This window comes from Dendrobium catenatum, unplaced genomic scaffold (assembly GCF_001605985.2).
Source record: "Dendrobium catenatum unplaced genomic scaffold, ASM160598v2 fragScaff_scaffold_186, whole genome shotgun sequence".
Classification (NCBI taxonomy): domain Eukaryota; kingdom Viridiplantae; phylum Streptophyta; class Magnoliopsida; order Asparagales; family Orchidaceae; genus Dendrobium; species Dendrobium catenatum.
Window position 1 is genome coordinate 354,797 of NW_021318648.1, and position 12,312 is coordinate 367,108.

A 12,312-nucleotide genomic window follows, 5' to 3' on the forward strand; every position below is an offset into this window, starting at 1 on the left:
CAAGATTTCTTGATTCAAATTCGAGTTAGGTTATTTATTGATATCCTTGATGCAAACGGGAGCTGACATCTACAGCAGTCCTTTAAATTAAACATTGATAAAGTAATAGAATATAATTTAATGTTAAAATTTTATTTAATTATCAATGATAGAGCTTGCATTATATTTTCAATAATGCGATCTGATGATTTAAGGAGATTATTGGTTAATTAATTAAACTTAATAGGAGAGGGGGGAAAGAATCCAACAAAATGATTGGCTCTTGATATTTCTTATGTGAGAAAATAAAGAAAAAATGATAATAAAGATGAGATAATTTTATTGTGAAATTTATGATATTACATATTTTATCTCTTCTTCTAAATCATTAATAGGATATTAGTACATAACTCGACAAAATTAGAGATCTGTATTGGGAGAGATTTATTCTGTGCGAAGACCGGCGCAGAATGCTGTTAGGAGACCAATCAGAATGCGTCACGTCAGCGGTACCGAACAGTGGTACGAGCAGTGGTACAGAGCGGTACTGAGCATATCGAGCTACAACACTGAGCAAGGGTAACGTGACACATTCTGATGATCTCTAAACGACGTTAGACATGGGCATAGAATGTATGATTGGGTACATTGGGAGAGACTAGCTTATGAGGTGTTAGAGTTGAATGTAAACTGTGTTGCTAGAGAAATATTAGTGACCGTTATTTTTCTTATAGAAATAAGTCGTGGAAGATGTTCGTTGAACCAGTTTGAAATTTGAACTTGTGGATGATGTTCGTTGGGGAAGGCCTAGCGATACATTGGCATGTGTTGGAGAAGAGAAGTTTGCAATAGGAGGTCCTTGGTGTCACGCCTCAATGGAATTGATGCGTTACAAGAGCTTGTTGTGGAAGTCATCCTAGTACTGTTCTTAGTCAGAGGCATCGTCAAGGAAGGAAGAAGATGGCGGCTTCCGCGGTTCAAGCAGCTCAAACCGCTGCCACTGCCGCCGCCGCCGCAACAACCAAATCCATTGCCAAATCTCTCCTCTGCGATCCCTCCTCAATCCATTCGCGATGCCAAGCGCAACAACTCCACGCCCAACTTTTGAAAGGCTACTCTTTTACCTACACTTCTTCCTCCATCCTCGCCATATACTCTCGCCTTTGTCTCCCTGACGATTCTTTTCGTGCCTTCTCCTCCATTCCCTCACCTTCCTCCTCTTCCTGGACCTCTATCATCAGCTGCTCCGCTGCTGCTGGTCTCTTCTCTCTTGTACTTTCGCTCTTCCAACGCATGCGCTCCACCGGCGCTCCACCCAATCACAAACTTCTCCCCAATGTACTCAAAGCATGCGCCGCTCTTAGAAGCTCTAAGCTTGGTGAATCCCTGCACGCCTGCGCCATTTCTTTTGGCCTTGATTCCGACCTTTTCACCGGCAATGCCCTCATGAACTTGTACTGCAAGTTGGGCTGTTTCCAGAACGACCTTAACCGGTCAGAGGAAATGCTAAGCAGAGATTTTGGTGGTGGATGTGTTAGCAAGCTAGGGAATTTGGAACGAAACATTTCGCGGGTGTCTGCGGGAGCTTCTCCCATGGAAAGCGTAAGGAAGCTGTTCGACGAAATGCCTGAACGAGATGTGGTGTCTTGGAACACAGTGATTGGTGGGGATGTGGAGAATGGGCTTTATGTAGAGGCTTTGAGAATGGTTATGGAAATGATCAGTGTTGGTTTGAGGCCTGACTCATTTACGCTATCAACCGTGATTCCAATATTTGCAGAGCTTGGAAATGTTTCAAAGGGAAAGGAGATCCATGGATACACAATTAGAAATGGACTGGATAGAGAAGTATTTATTGGCAGTAGCTTGATTGATATGTACGCAAAATGCACGCTGGTGGAGTACTCATATCGTGTCATGGGCTTCCTACCAAACCCAGATGCCGTTGCTTGGAATTCTATAATCGCAGCTTCTGTTCAAAATGGTCAGTTTGATGAAGGTCTTAGATTGTTCAGAGAAATGTTGGCGGTGAAACTAAAGCCTATGGCGGTGACCTTCTCCTGTCTTATGCCTGCATGTGCACACCGAACAACCCTTCATCTTGGCAAGCAACTTCATAGTTATGTTATCAGAGGAGGTTTTGATGGCAATGTATTTGTCCAAAGTGCACTTGTTGATATGTATGCCAAATGTGGAAATATATGTGTTGCCCGAAGGATTTTTGATGCGATGCCATCAGTTGATATGGTTGCGTGGACAGCCATGATAATGGGTTATGCTTTACATGGACCAGCATATGAGGCTCTCAATTTATTTCGAAGAATGGAGATGGAGAATGGCAAGCCGAATTATGTGGCCTTTGTGGCAGTTCTAACCGCGTGCAGCCATGCTGGATTGGTGGATGAGGCCCAGAAATTTTTTGATAGAATGACTAAGGATTATGGAATCACTCCTTGTTTAGAGCATTACGCTGCGGTTGCTGATGTTCTTGGTCGCGCAGGGAAAGTAGAGGAAGCCTATGACTTCATCTCCAAAATGCACATAAAGCCTACTTCTAGTGTTTGGTCCATATTGCTTGGAGCTTGCAGGGTCTACAAGAATGCAGAGTTGGCAGAGAAGGTAGCTAAGAAAATCTTTGAACTTGAGCCATCAGAGATAGCACCTCATCTTATTATGTCAAATATCTATTCAGCTTCTGGGAAATGGAAGGAAGCAGCAGATATGAGGATGATTATGCGAAAGAAAGGATTAAAGAAGCAGCCTGCTTGTAGCTGGATTGAAATTAAGAACAAGGTTCATGGATTTGTAGCTCATGATGTATCCCATCCTTGTTATGGGAATATAACCGAGGCTTGGGAAGCATTGAAGGATCAGATGAAGAGAGAAGGATATGTCCCAAACACGGAAGATGTACTACACGATGTTGAAGAAGAGCAGAAGATTGCTAATTTGTGTGGTCATAGTGAGAGGCTTGCAATAGTGTTTGGTATTATAAGTACTCCTCCTGGTACTACCATCCGAGTGACAAAGAATATTCGAGTATGTGTTGATTGCCACACTGCCATAAAGTTTATTTCAAAGATTGTTGGAAGGGAGATCATTGTGAGGGATTTTAACCGCTTTCATCATTTTAAAGACAATGGGTGTTCTTGTGGTGACTTCTGGTAGAATTAGGGCATCTCCAATGGAACGCCATACGGCCCATACAGGTGTTTGTCGTTCTTCTGTCGCTCCAACCCATCGGCATTTTTGCCGTTATTTCATCGCCGGTATTGCGTCGCATTGTTCACTCGCTACTTGGTTTTTTTTTTTAATTTGAAAATATAGAAAATGAAGTATGAGAAAGAATATATTAGGAATATTCTTTTTTTGGTGTTGGAAAATGGAGTTCGGTTGGAGACAAGTTGCTGCATTTTGAAGTGAAAAATGAGTTTTTCGGTTGGAGATGCCCTATGGTATGGAAATGCGGACCTTGAATTCCTAGAGCATTGTGGTACAAAATGATGCTTCAGGGAGTGCATTACTTTATGTGCTTCCCTTCCTGTTGATAAGCCACCACTTGTTTTACCTAGAAGCATTTATGGGCAGTTGGGCACCCTTGTTATGAAACTTGCGGGTGCTAGATCATCATCTCTTCAGCATCTTTAAAATTAGCGAGTGATTCAATGGAACCATTCCTCAGGTATTAATTTTCTGTTCATTTTATCATTTATTATGCACTTTAAAACTTTTGTCCTTTACCTTCACTCTTCTTGATAGGGAGGCAACCTGCATAGTATTAAGAAGCTCTTCAGCTTCTTTGGATATTGGTATTTTTCATGCTATAATGAGAAGTTTCCATTGGTATCCTAGACGGCCCTGCGTTGTGATGGGACAACGCACCTCCATAAAAGTGACAGAGCATTGCTCAATAAGGATTTCTTACTGAGATAGTTCACAAATTTAAGGTGAATGTGTTGTATTTTGCTTAGTCCATTGAACTATATGATAATTGAAGAATGTTCCTTTTTTATTCTCAGGTTTTACTCGTGTCTTGCAAAATGCAAAAGCTTGCATCATTCTTTTATTTGTAGTCTTAAAAGGTATGTAACATGCACATTTTTGGTTTGAGATTTTTCAGAAGTTTGGTATTATCATGTGCCATTTTTTTTAATCTAGCGGATTTATGGTATATTAAAGGGTAAGTTACATTAAACTCTTTCAGTTACTTCATGTTGGTCCACATTTTTAAAAAAATCCTTTAGTTGGGTTGCTATAGTTGATTATGTGCTTCCTTTTGGTTCTTTGACTGATCTATAAGGGGGTTGTAGAAGAATTGGAGAATTTATGCATCAATAGGTACTCTTTCTTGGACTTAGAGGATGAAATTTTATTGGTTGCTAAGAAATGGATGGCATGTTCAAGGCTAACACTAATATTGTTACTTGTTGGCTTTATTCTAGTAGCTTAATGCAACTTTTTATTAGGTGGGCAAAAGTGACCCAATATGAAACATGTATTGTAGATGAGCAATTGATACATACATAGCAAGTGGGGCAAAAGGGACCCCTAAAGAGTTAAAAGGAATCTTTATGAAATTCAATGATGATAATGTCAGGTCTACTTGGACTCTTTTGAATACTGTATGAAAGTATAGACAAATCCTTTAAAAGACTAAATATTCAATATCTGCCTCAAATGACATAAAGGATGATGTCCGATATAATTTTTATGATGTTTTTTCCAAATAATGATAAATTGATCCAATGATTAGGTCAATGTTATAATTCATTATATTATTGCATTTTAATTGTTATTGAATTTGCATAGCTTATTGAGCCTCATAGCTCACCAATATTTTCCTTACTAGCTATTTTATAGGAAAGAGAAAGGAAAAAAGTGGAATTAAGAAGACTAAGTTGCAAGTAATGAAAATTTGCATGATTTATCCCTTTTTTTCTTAATTCTGGCTAAACTTATTAAAAAGAATATATATATATATATATATATATATATATGTGTGTGTGTGTGTGCGTGCGCGCGCGCGCGCGCTTGCGTGTATCTAATAACAAGAAATTTTTTTATAAAATCTTATTATATTATATTTACTGTCAATTCCTCTACTTGCATCTACCTCAACCACCTAGCTAGTCCAGATCCCTGCCACAAATCCTATCAAATACCCCAAAATAGAAGCTGCCCATCTTCTTATCCTTGCAAACAGCTTCTCAATTCAATAAACAATAAACAAATATAACATAAGGGAATCTCCAACTGAATTCTATACCCCTATTTGGCGTCTGCAAATTTCTCCAATCGAATGGCATAGGGCACGCCATTCTCTCGTTCATGAACAGTGCGACGCAAATATTAGCGTCACCCTATTCACAAACATATTTTTAGTGGAAGTAGAGAAAGCAGAGGGGAGAAAGGCTAGTGTGTATAGTTGAGAAAGAATATACACATAATATTCTTTTTTATGTTAAGAAATAGAGTTCGGTTGGAGATGAATTACTGCATTTTGGAGTAGAAAATGAATTTTCGTTTGGAGATGATCTAAGCCTAATTCCCTCCAATTTGGATGCTACAACTTCTCCACATCTTGATTCTCCATGATGAGGACATCCGACCATGGAGAGTTTACCAGAGACGGGATCGACGACCAACAACCACAATTACACCACTTTATTTTTGAGTTATTTATTTTATTTGATTTATTGTTGTTTATTTTCCGTTTTACCCTCACTTTAGGGAGTAGGCGTTTGTGATCCCGAGGGGGCACTATTGTCTTTTGTTCTGTCATTGTATTTGGGGACTATTTATAGCCTCCTTCTATGCTTATGATGCTTAATGAATATTATTACAAGAAATTTCTGCACTTGTGTGTTTTGGGAGAGCTTGAGAGTTCTTGGAGAGATTGAAGTTCCTAGGTGAGGGCATCACAATACCCACCAACTGCAGGACGCATCCGGGTTCGTGGACGACCTCCTCTTTCCCCTTCCTCCTCCCTTTCCCCCACAAATCGCTGGCCATATCTCCCTTCCTCCCTCTCTTGGCCGAATTCCACTACCCCCACAACCTCGGCCGACCTCCCATTTTTTTCCCACCTCCAAGCTGCCAGCCGTAAGGCTCCTCCCCTTCACTTAGCCGACACCCAAACCCTAAGCCCTTCCTCTTTGTCTTCGGCCACCTCTTCCTTCCTTGGGATTCCCAAACTTTACAATCTTTGCATTCAATTACTTTCCTAAATTAGTTCCCCTAAATTTGGAAACTATTTTGAATTCAAATTCCAACATATTTGAATTTAAATTCTTTCCTAAAATAAGGGAAGTTATTTTTGGAAGGTTCCTCAAACCATGCCAATAGAATATTAAATCAGGATTGAAATTAAAAATTGAAACATGAAGGTAGAACTTGATGCGAATTAAATATAATTCAGTAAGCAAGAAACCTGGAATGAAAATGACAGCTCACTTACAGGCGACTATAGGGGACTCGTAATGAACAGAATAATTTACTTCTAAGAATGAGGTACTTGCAATGATCATATCGACCGGCCTACAAGTGGATATTACAAACTTTAATGAATGTGGTAGCTCACCTACATGCATGATTAGGGGTACTTGTAATATACACAATAGTCTCCCTATGAGCAGAAATGGGAAATTTGCAATGCACGCCAATCTACCTACGGGCACAACAAAAAACTTTGCGCACAACAGTCCGAATGTTGCAGTTTGTTGTGTCATCTTTACTCTTTCAATCGTTGGCTCCAAACTGTTGATTTGCTTTGCCCCTACTGTAGCTATAACTATAGTAGTTTATGCCAAGACATCCAAGTTTGTGAAAAGCCTCAGTCATTGGTGTGCCTCTTAGTTCCAAGTGATACCAAACTTGACCCAAAAGTCGCAATAAATCTTGGATAAGACAAAGAGGGCTATAATGTCCTCTTGAGGATAATCCCTGAAGCTCCTAACTCAAATACTTCCATTATTGACTCAATTGCTTAATTAGATAGGTTAAGGACCAAAGTTTGATCTTATTATCTCCCGCTTAATCCAAGGGTTCTAGTGAGTCATCTTCTTGATATGCACGTTAACATATATGTTATATTGAAGTCAAAAGTAAACCAATCAATTTAAACCCTTCCTAATTAATGGGCCAACCTAAATCCAACAGGCCAATTAAATTAAACCAAACTGGTTAACTTGCCTAAGTTAAGGCTGTAAGGCCCATTGTTAGGATTTCCTTGATATCAAGGTTGGAAATCCACTCTCTCCCCTTGAAATAGATATAAGCCTCTTCCCAATTAATGTGGCTTAAATAAAGCTAATAAACTCGTCGAACTAAAGTAATCGGGCCACCCTACCTAGCCGGCAAGGTAGTGGACCCATCAATCTGTTTTCCTCATCCTTGAGATAATTAGTCCCTCCTATTAGCCTTCCCAATCCTTTCCAATCAATTTAAGTTAGCACAAGGCCTATAAACCCATTAGATCTGAAGTTGAGCCTTTGAATGATGCAAAACCCAACCTAATTTAAACTCGGGCGAACTACCATCCTAATTAGTCAATCAATCAAAACCAAATCGACCAATTAAAACCACATAAAGATCCCATATGTGTAACAAACATTCTCTTCAAATCAAATGAAATCCGTTGACAAGTGATATTTATGCTATGCATTTAAGCTCTTGTCAAATATGTACAGTACATCCAAACAAGCAACTTTACTTTGTCTTTAAATTATTTAATGAAAAAGTGTATAGTCTCTTTCTCACAACACACGCCTAATGCTTTGGATTTGGCCCAAATCCTGAAGATCCCCAATGTTTCAAACAAATTTACATACCTTGGCATCCCTATTTCCTCAGGGAAGATCAAAATCTCAGATTTTAACCCCCTTCTGGAAAAGATTAATCTTCTCCTCACTGGTTGGAAAGCTAATACTTTGTCCTTAGCTGGCAGAATGCAGTATATTAAATACACAATCTCAAACACTGCGGTGTATTGGGTTAGAGCTATCTTTGTCCCTAATACAATCATTAAAAGCATTAGTAAAGCATGCGCCATATTTCTTTATTTTGGTAATACTATTGGGAAAAGGATGCATCTTATTTCTTGGGAGAATACCTGTAAACCCTTGAGTAATGGTGGGCTTGGTATTCCATCTATTTTAGCTATGAGGTTTGCATATAACTGCTTTATCATTAGCAGAATGTACAATAATTCAAATCCTTTGAAAAGTAACGTTACTCTTTGAACCAGATTTTGGAAGGGTATTTGTCATTCTGCTATTCGGGTTAGAGAAAATTTCCTCTTCTCTCCTCATCGTTTATGCAAGGCATCGATTATGTGGGATCATTGGTGTATGGGGGAAAAACTGTCTAATAAATTCCCTGAAATTTCCTCTCTCAATTTTTGCAAGGATAATGAATCTATTGATAGTTGGATACAAAATGGGAACTGGTGCATACCTGACTCTATTAGGGAAGACATCAGAAACTTTATCTATAACATTACTCTAGCTCTGGATCACACTTGTAGCCTCACCTGGAAAGGCAATACTAAGCACTCGTATAAAGATTATTACTTGAAATTCTTTGAAACTCAAGACTCTGTGGACTGGTCCCATCTTGTTTGGCATAAGAGGCATTCTCCTATATTCTCTATTTATACTTGGATGACTCTTTTTGATAAGATTAAAACAGCTGAGGTTTTAGCTTGGAAAGGCATTTATATTGATAATCCAAAGTGTTACTTCTGTCAGGATAATCTGGAATCCAATCGGCATTTATTTTTTGAATGTCATTATTCATATAAAACTCTTATTAGGCTTATTCCTACCTTGCAAAACTTTTTGTTAAGGCCCAATGTGTCTCAGGCCCTTGATTTTATTGAAGGCTTGCCGGGTGAAAATAAGAATAAGTCATACAGTCTCTTATTATTCAATGCCACTGTATACCATTTATGGAGGGAAAGGAATAACCAAAGGTTTAATTCATCGGCTAAGTGTTTTACTACTTTGGCATCCGAAATTGCAAAGGAAGTGAGAATAAAGTCGTTGAAATGGAAATGGAAATAAAAATTACTCTTTGGCACTGGGTTAGTGCTCTCTATTAGCTATGATATCTGGATTTCAGATTTCTTTATCTGGCTATGGAAGCACATTGTGAAGGCTGCTTCGCTTGTTTTCGCTGGGTCTCTTTTTGATCGAATTTACTGTCAGGCTTTGATGGACTTTTATCAGCCTGAACGATGATGATAGCCTGACTTTAAATACTCTAGGAGGGTCTTCGGGCAACCAGAGTATATGCTTTCTGTTATTCAATCTAGTCTAACTGAGTTCAGAGCTCGACGAAGGAACTAAGTCTTTTCTTCCGAGTTTTATTCTGTCTGTATACTGTTTTAGCTATCTCCTTCTGTATTTCTCTTTGTTGTCAGAATTTACAGTCATTTACCTTTTTCATTGTATTTTTATTTTTCCTATGATGAATAAAAGGCTCTGGCCAAATTTACCCAAAAAAAAAAAAAGTTATAGCTAGTCCTACGCCTGTAAATGAGTTGATATCAATCTCAATAGCTCATCCTAACCCCATATATTTCCACTCTGATCTGCTCAATATACCGAAGATGTGGCAATACATAGTTTCTAATCAAGATACTTGTCTTTTAGGAATTAAAAACTTCTAACAAAAGCAAATTGGGACCGTTGGTTTACATGGGATGAAAAATCATTATATTTTAATCAGTTTAATTGCATCTCCCTAGCATTCCCCTTAAATTAAATTTTGAATATTAAGACTTTGTTTGGGACAACTTTTTTATTTTTCATAAAGTATTTTTTTTTTAATAAAAATTTTTTGAATTTGAAATTTTTGTACTAGAAAGCGGCTTTAGAAAGCATTAAGAAAGCCGCCCCAAATGAAGCCTAAATCTAAGCCTAAGTAACTTAATCAAGAGTGTTTTCTCATGAGTAGGAGAGATAATGACCTATGGGTGCTTTTGCTAATAGAGGGTCTCGATGCTAGATCTAAATAAATGCTGATACAACATCAATGAAAATCTTATTAAAATAAACCCTATGAGTCTAAAGAAAATTGACCCTAACTTTTCTATCACATATCATGGAGGCTCCAACAAAGGCGTTAGTTTTGCCTTGTGGTTGTGATTTTCCTAGACCATATAATCCTGCACCCCTGCATGAAAACTATGCTTGTTTGTGTGCATTCGGTGATAGTAGTTTTCATTACTAGACAAGAAACTTTATGTTAGACCGGTCCAGCCGGTCTATACAGGGCTGGCTTACAAGACCGGTCCAGCCGGTCTATACAGGGCTGGCTTACGAACAACAGAGGCAGAGAGTTCCGTCTCGTGCATGCCGATCAAACCATCAATTTAAAAAGAGCTGTTTAGGAAGATTTTTTAGGAAGTTTGCTGAAATTAGAATTTCTTAGGTTATTTGGGCTCTAGCCGGAGGCTAGAGATTTAGGAAAGCCGGATCTTCCTCTCTAATTGAAGATCCAACTGTATCTTGCTATTTTTTTCATATATCTTTTAATAAAAATAACTTTGATGTTTTCTTTCCTAATTTCTTATTGCCCAAAGACAACCTGAAGCTCTCTTATGCTATGTATCTTTATCTTTTTAAACTGGGAGAAGCAAATCAAAGGAATTCTTTCTTCCTGATTTTCAGGATCTGTGTCCTCCCGGTTAATCTCATTTCCTGCTAATGATTTCTTCTTGCAACCCGTGATTAATCAATTAATCACAAGGCTTTGGTTCTTATCCCATCTTCTAAAAAATCATTTATGAACGGATGGTGACGTTCCTTTTTTATTGCTTCTTGACTAGTTTTGCAGCCAATTTGAAGCATCAACCATCATCGCTCCAAAAGATTCTTCCAGGTTTGTCAATATTACCCGTAATCTATTTGAAAATTCTGTTCATGTGATGCTATCTGGCGCTGTATCTTCTCCCAGATTTCATCCTTATCAGTTGAAGGAGGAGGGATCAAAGCAGTTTTATGAATTAAAAATGTATGAAAGCAGCTGCAGGCCTCAAAACAGCTTCAGGCCTGCTGCTGCTTTCTTTCCATCAAACACATTGATGATTATGATGTTGTTTGGGACGTCTTTTTTATTGCTTTTCAAATTAATTTATTCGTACAAAAATTACAATTTTTTTAAAAAACAGTAAGAAAGTCGTCCCATGGGCTTTGTTTGGGACTGTTTTCTTACTGCTTTTTAAAACAACTTTTTAGTATAAAAATTTAAATTTTTAAACTAAAAAAACTGTTTTAAGAAGCAATAAAAAAATAGTCCCAAACAAAGCCTATGATACAAGTTTATTTAATTAAAATTTGTGTTATACTAATTTAAAAGTAAGTTCAGTAGATATAGAATCCTCCTATCAGTATTTGATCAGATATGCTGGTCCAAATTTTGTCCTATATCTCGCTTTCAGCTTTTGATTTTGCCTGAAGCAGATTGATACCATGCAGGATTTGCTTTGATTATAAAATTGTTATTTCCTTTCACTCCAAGCTTTAGTTTATTTAATGAGGAGATGATAAAATTATTAACATATATGAGAACTATTCTTTGTCTTGTAATGTATTTTTTGATATGAATTTTTTTTTTTAATGTTTTTATAAAAATATATATAGAAATTATTGTTCAAATGTATACTTTGAAGTTCTAAAATGAGATTAAGTAGTGGCAAAAAGGTAATTTTACAATGGTGTTTGGACGATAGTGATTATGGTCATCCAATCTTCGTTGCTTAACCACAATCATTTAACCACCACTATTTGATTATCATATTTCATCCTCCATTATTCGATTATTGTCATCTAATTATTATCGTCCAAACATCATTGTCTGGTTGACATTGTCTGTTTGTCGTCATCATCTATGCACTACTTCTCTCATAAGCTCTGCTATAGCTACAGGAGCCCAAGCAAGTGCTCATAGCTAGAGGTATAAACAAGCCGAGTATCCGCCTAATCAAGCTAAACTTGTTTAGCTGTTTGCAAGCTCGAGCTCGACTCATTAAAAAATTCATAGACTTGAGCTCGACTTGTTAAATATTTCATAGGCTCGAGCTTGACTTGATTGTTCGAACACGTTTAGAAAGCTCAAGTTTGACTTGATTTCTTATTTTTAAATTAAAAAAAAAATCTATTTTTTCTGATTTTTAATATTTTAATATAGAATTAATTTAACATTATTAAATTAAATTATAGAAATTCTAGTTTAAATTAATTTTTAAATACATTTTAATTTAACCGCAACAATCACAAATAAATATTTTAATTTTTTTTAAATCCTAACTAATCTAAGTAAATAAATAAT

General features: G+C 37.3%; 1 protein-coding gene across 5 annotated transcripts; it reads left to right on the top strand.

Annotated features, from left to right (window-relative positions):
* Window positions 1–720: 720 nt before the first annotated feature.
* LOC110096300 (putative pentatricopeptide repeat-containing protein At3g23330) lies at window positions 721–11,195 on the top strand. 5 transcript variants are annotated; one of them, XM_020822176.2, is made up of 4 exons: window positions 721–3,661; window positions 3,739–3,926; window positions 3,999–4,061; window positions 10,811–11,195. In XM_020822176.2, the coding sequence occupies exon 1, from the start codon at window positions 940–942 to the stop codon at window positions 3,145–3,147; it is 2,208 nt and encodes a 735-aa protein (XP_020677835.1). In that variant the 5' UTR covers window positions 721–939; the 3' UTR covers window positions 3,148–3,661; window positions 3,739–3,926; window positions 3,999–4,061; window positions 10,811–11,195. The 5 variants fall into 5 exon arrangements, with proteins under 5 accessions (XP_020677835.1, XP_020677837.1, XP_028548742.1 ...); XM_020822178.2 differs by lacking the exon at window positions 10,811–11,195 and adding an exon at window positions 10,653–10,777; XM_028692909.1 differs by lacking the exon at window positions 10,811–11,195 and adding an exon at window positions 8,225–10,246.
* The last annotated feature ends 1,117 nt before the right edge of the window (window positions 11,196–12,312 follow it).

Coding starts and splice junctions, on each gene's coding strand:
- LOC110096300 (XM_020822176.2), top strand. CDS start 940: ATGGCGGCTTCCGCGGTTCAAGCAGCTCAAACCGCTGCCACTGCCGCC.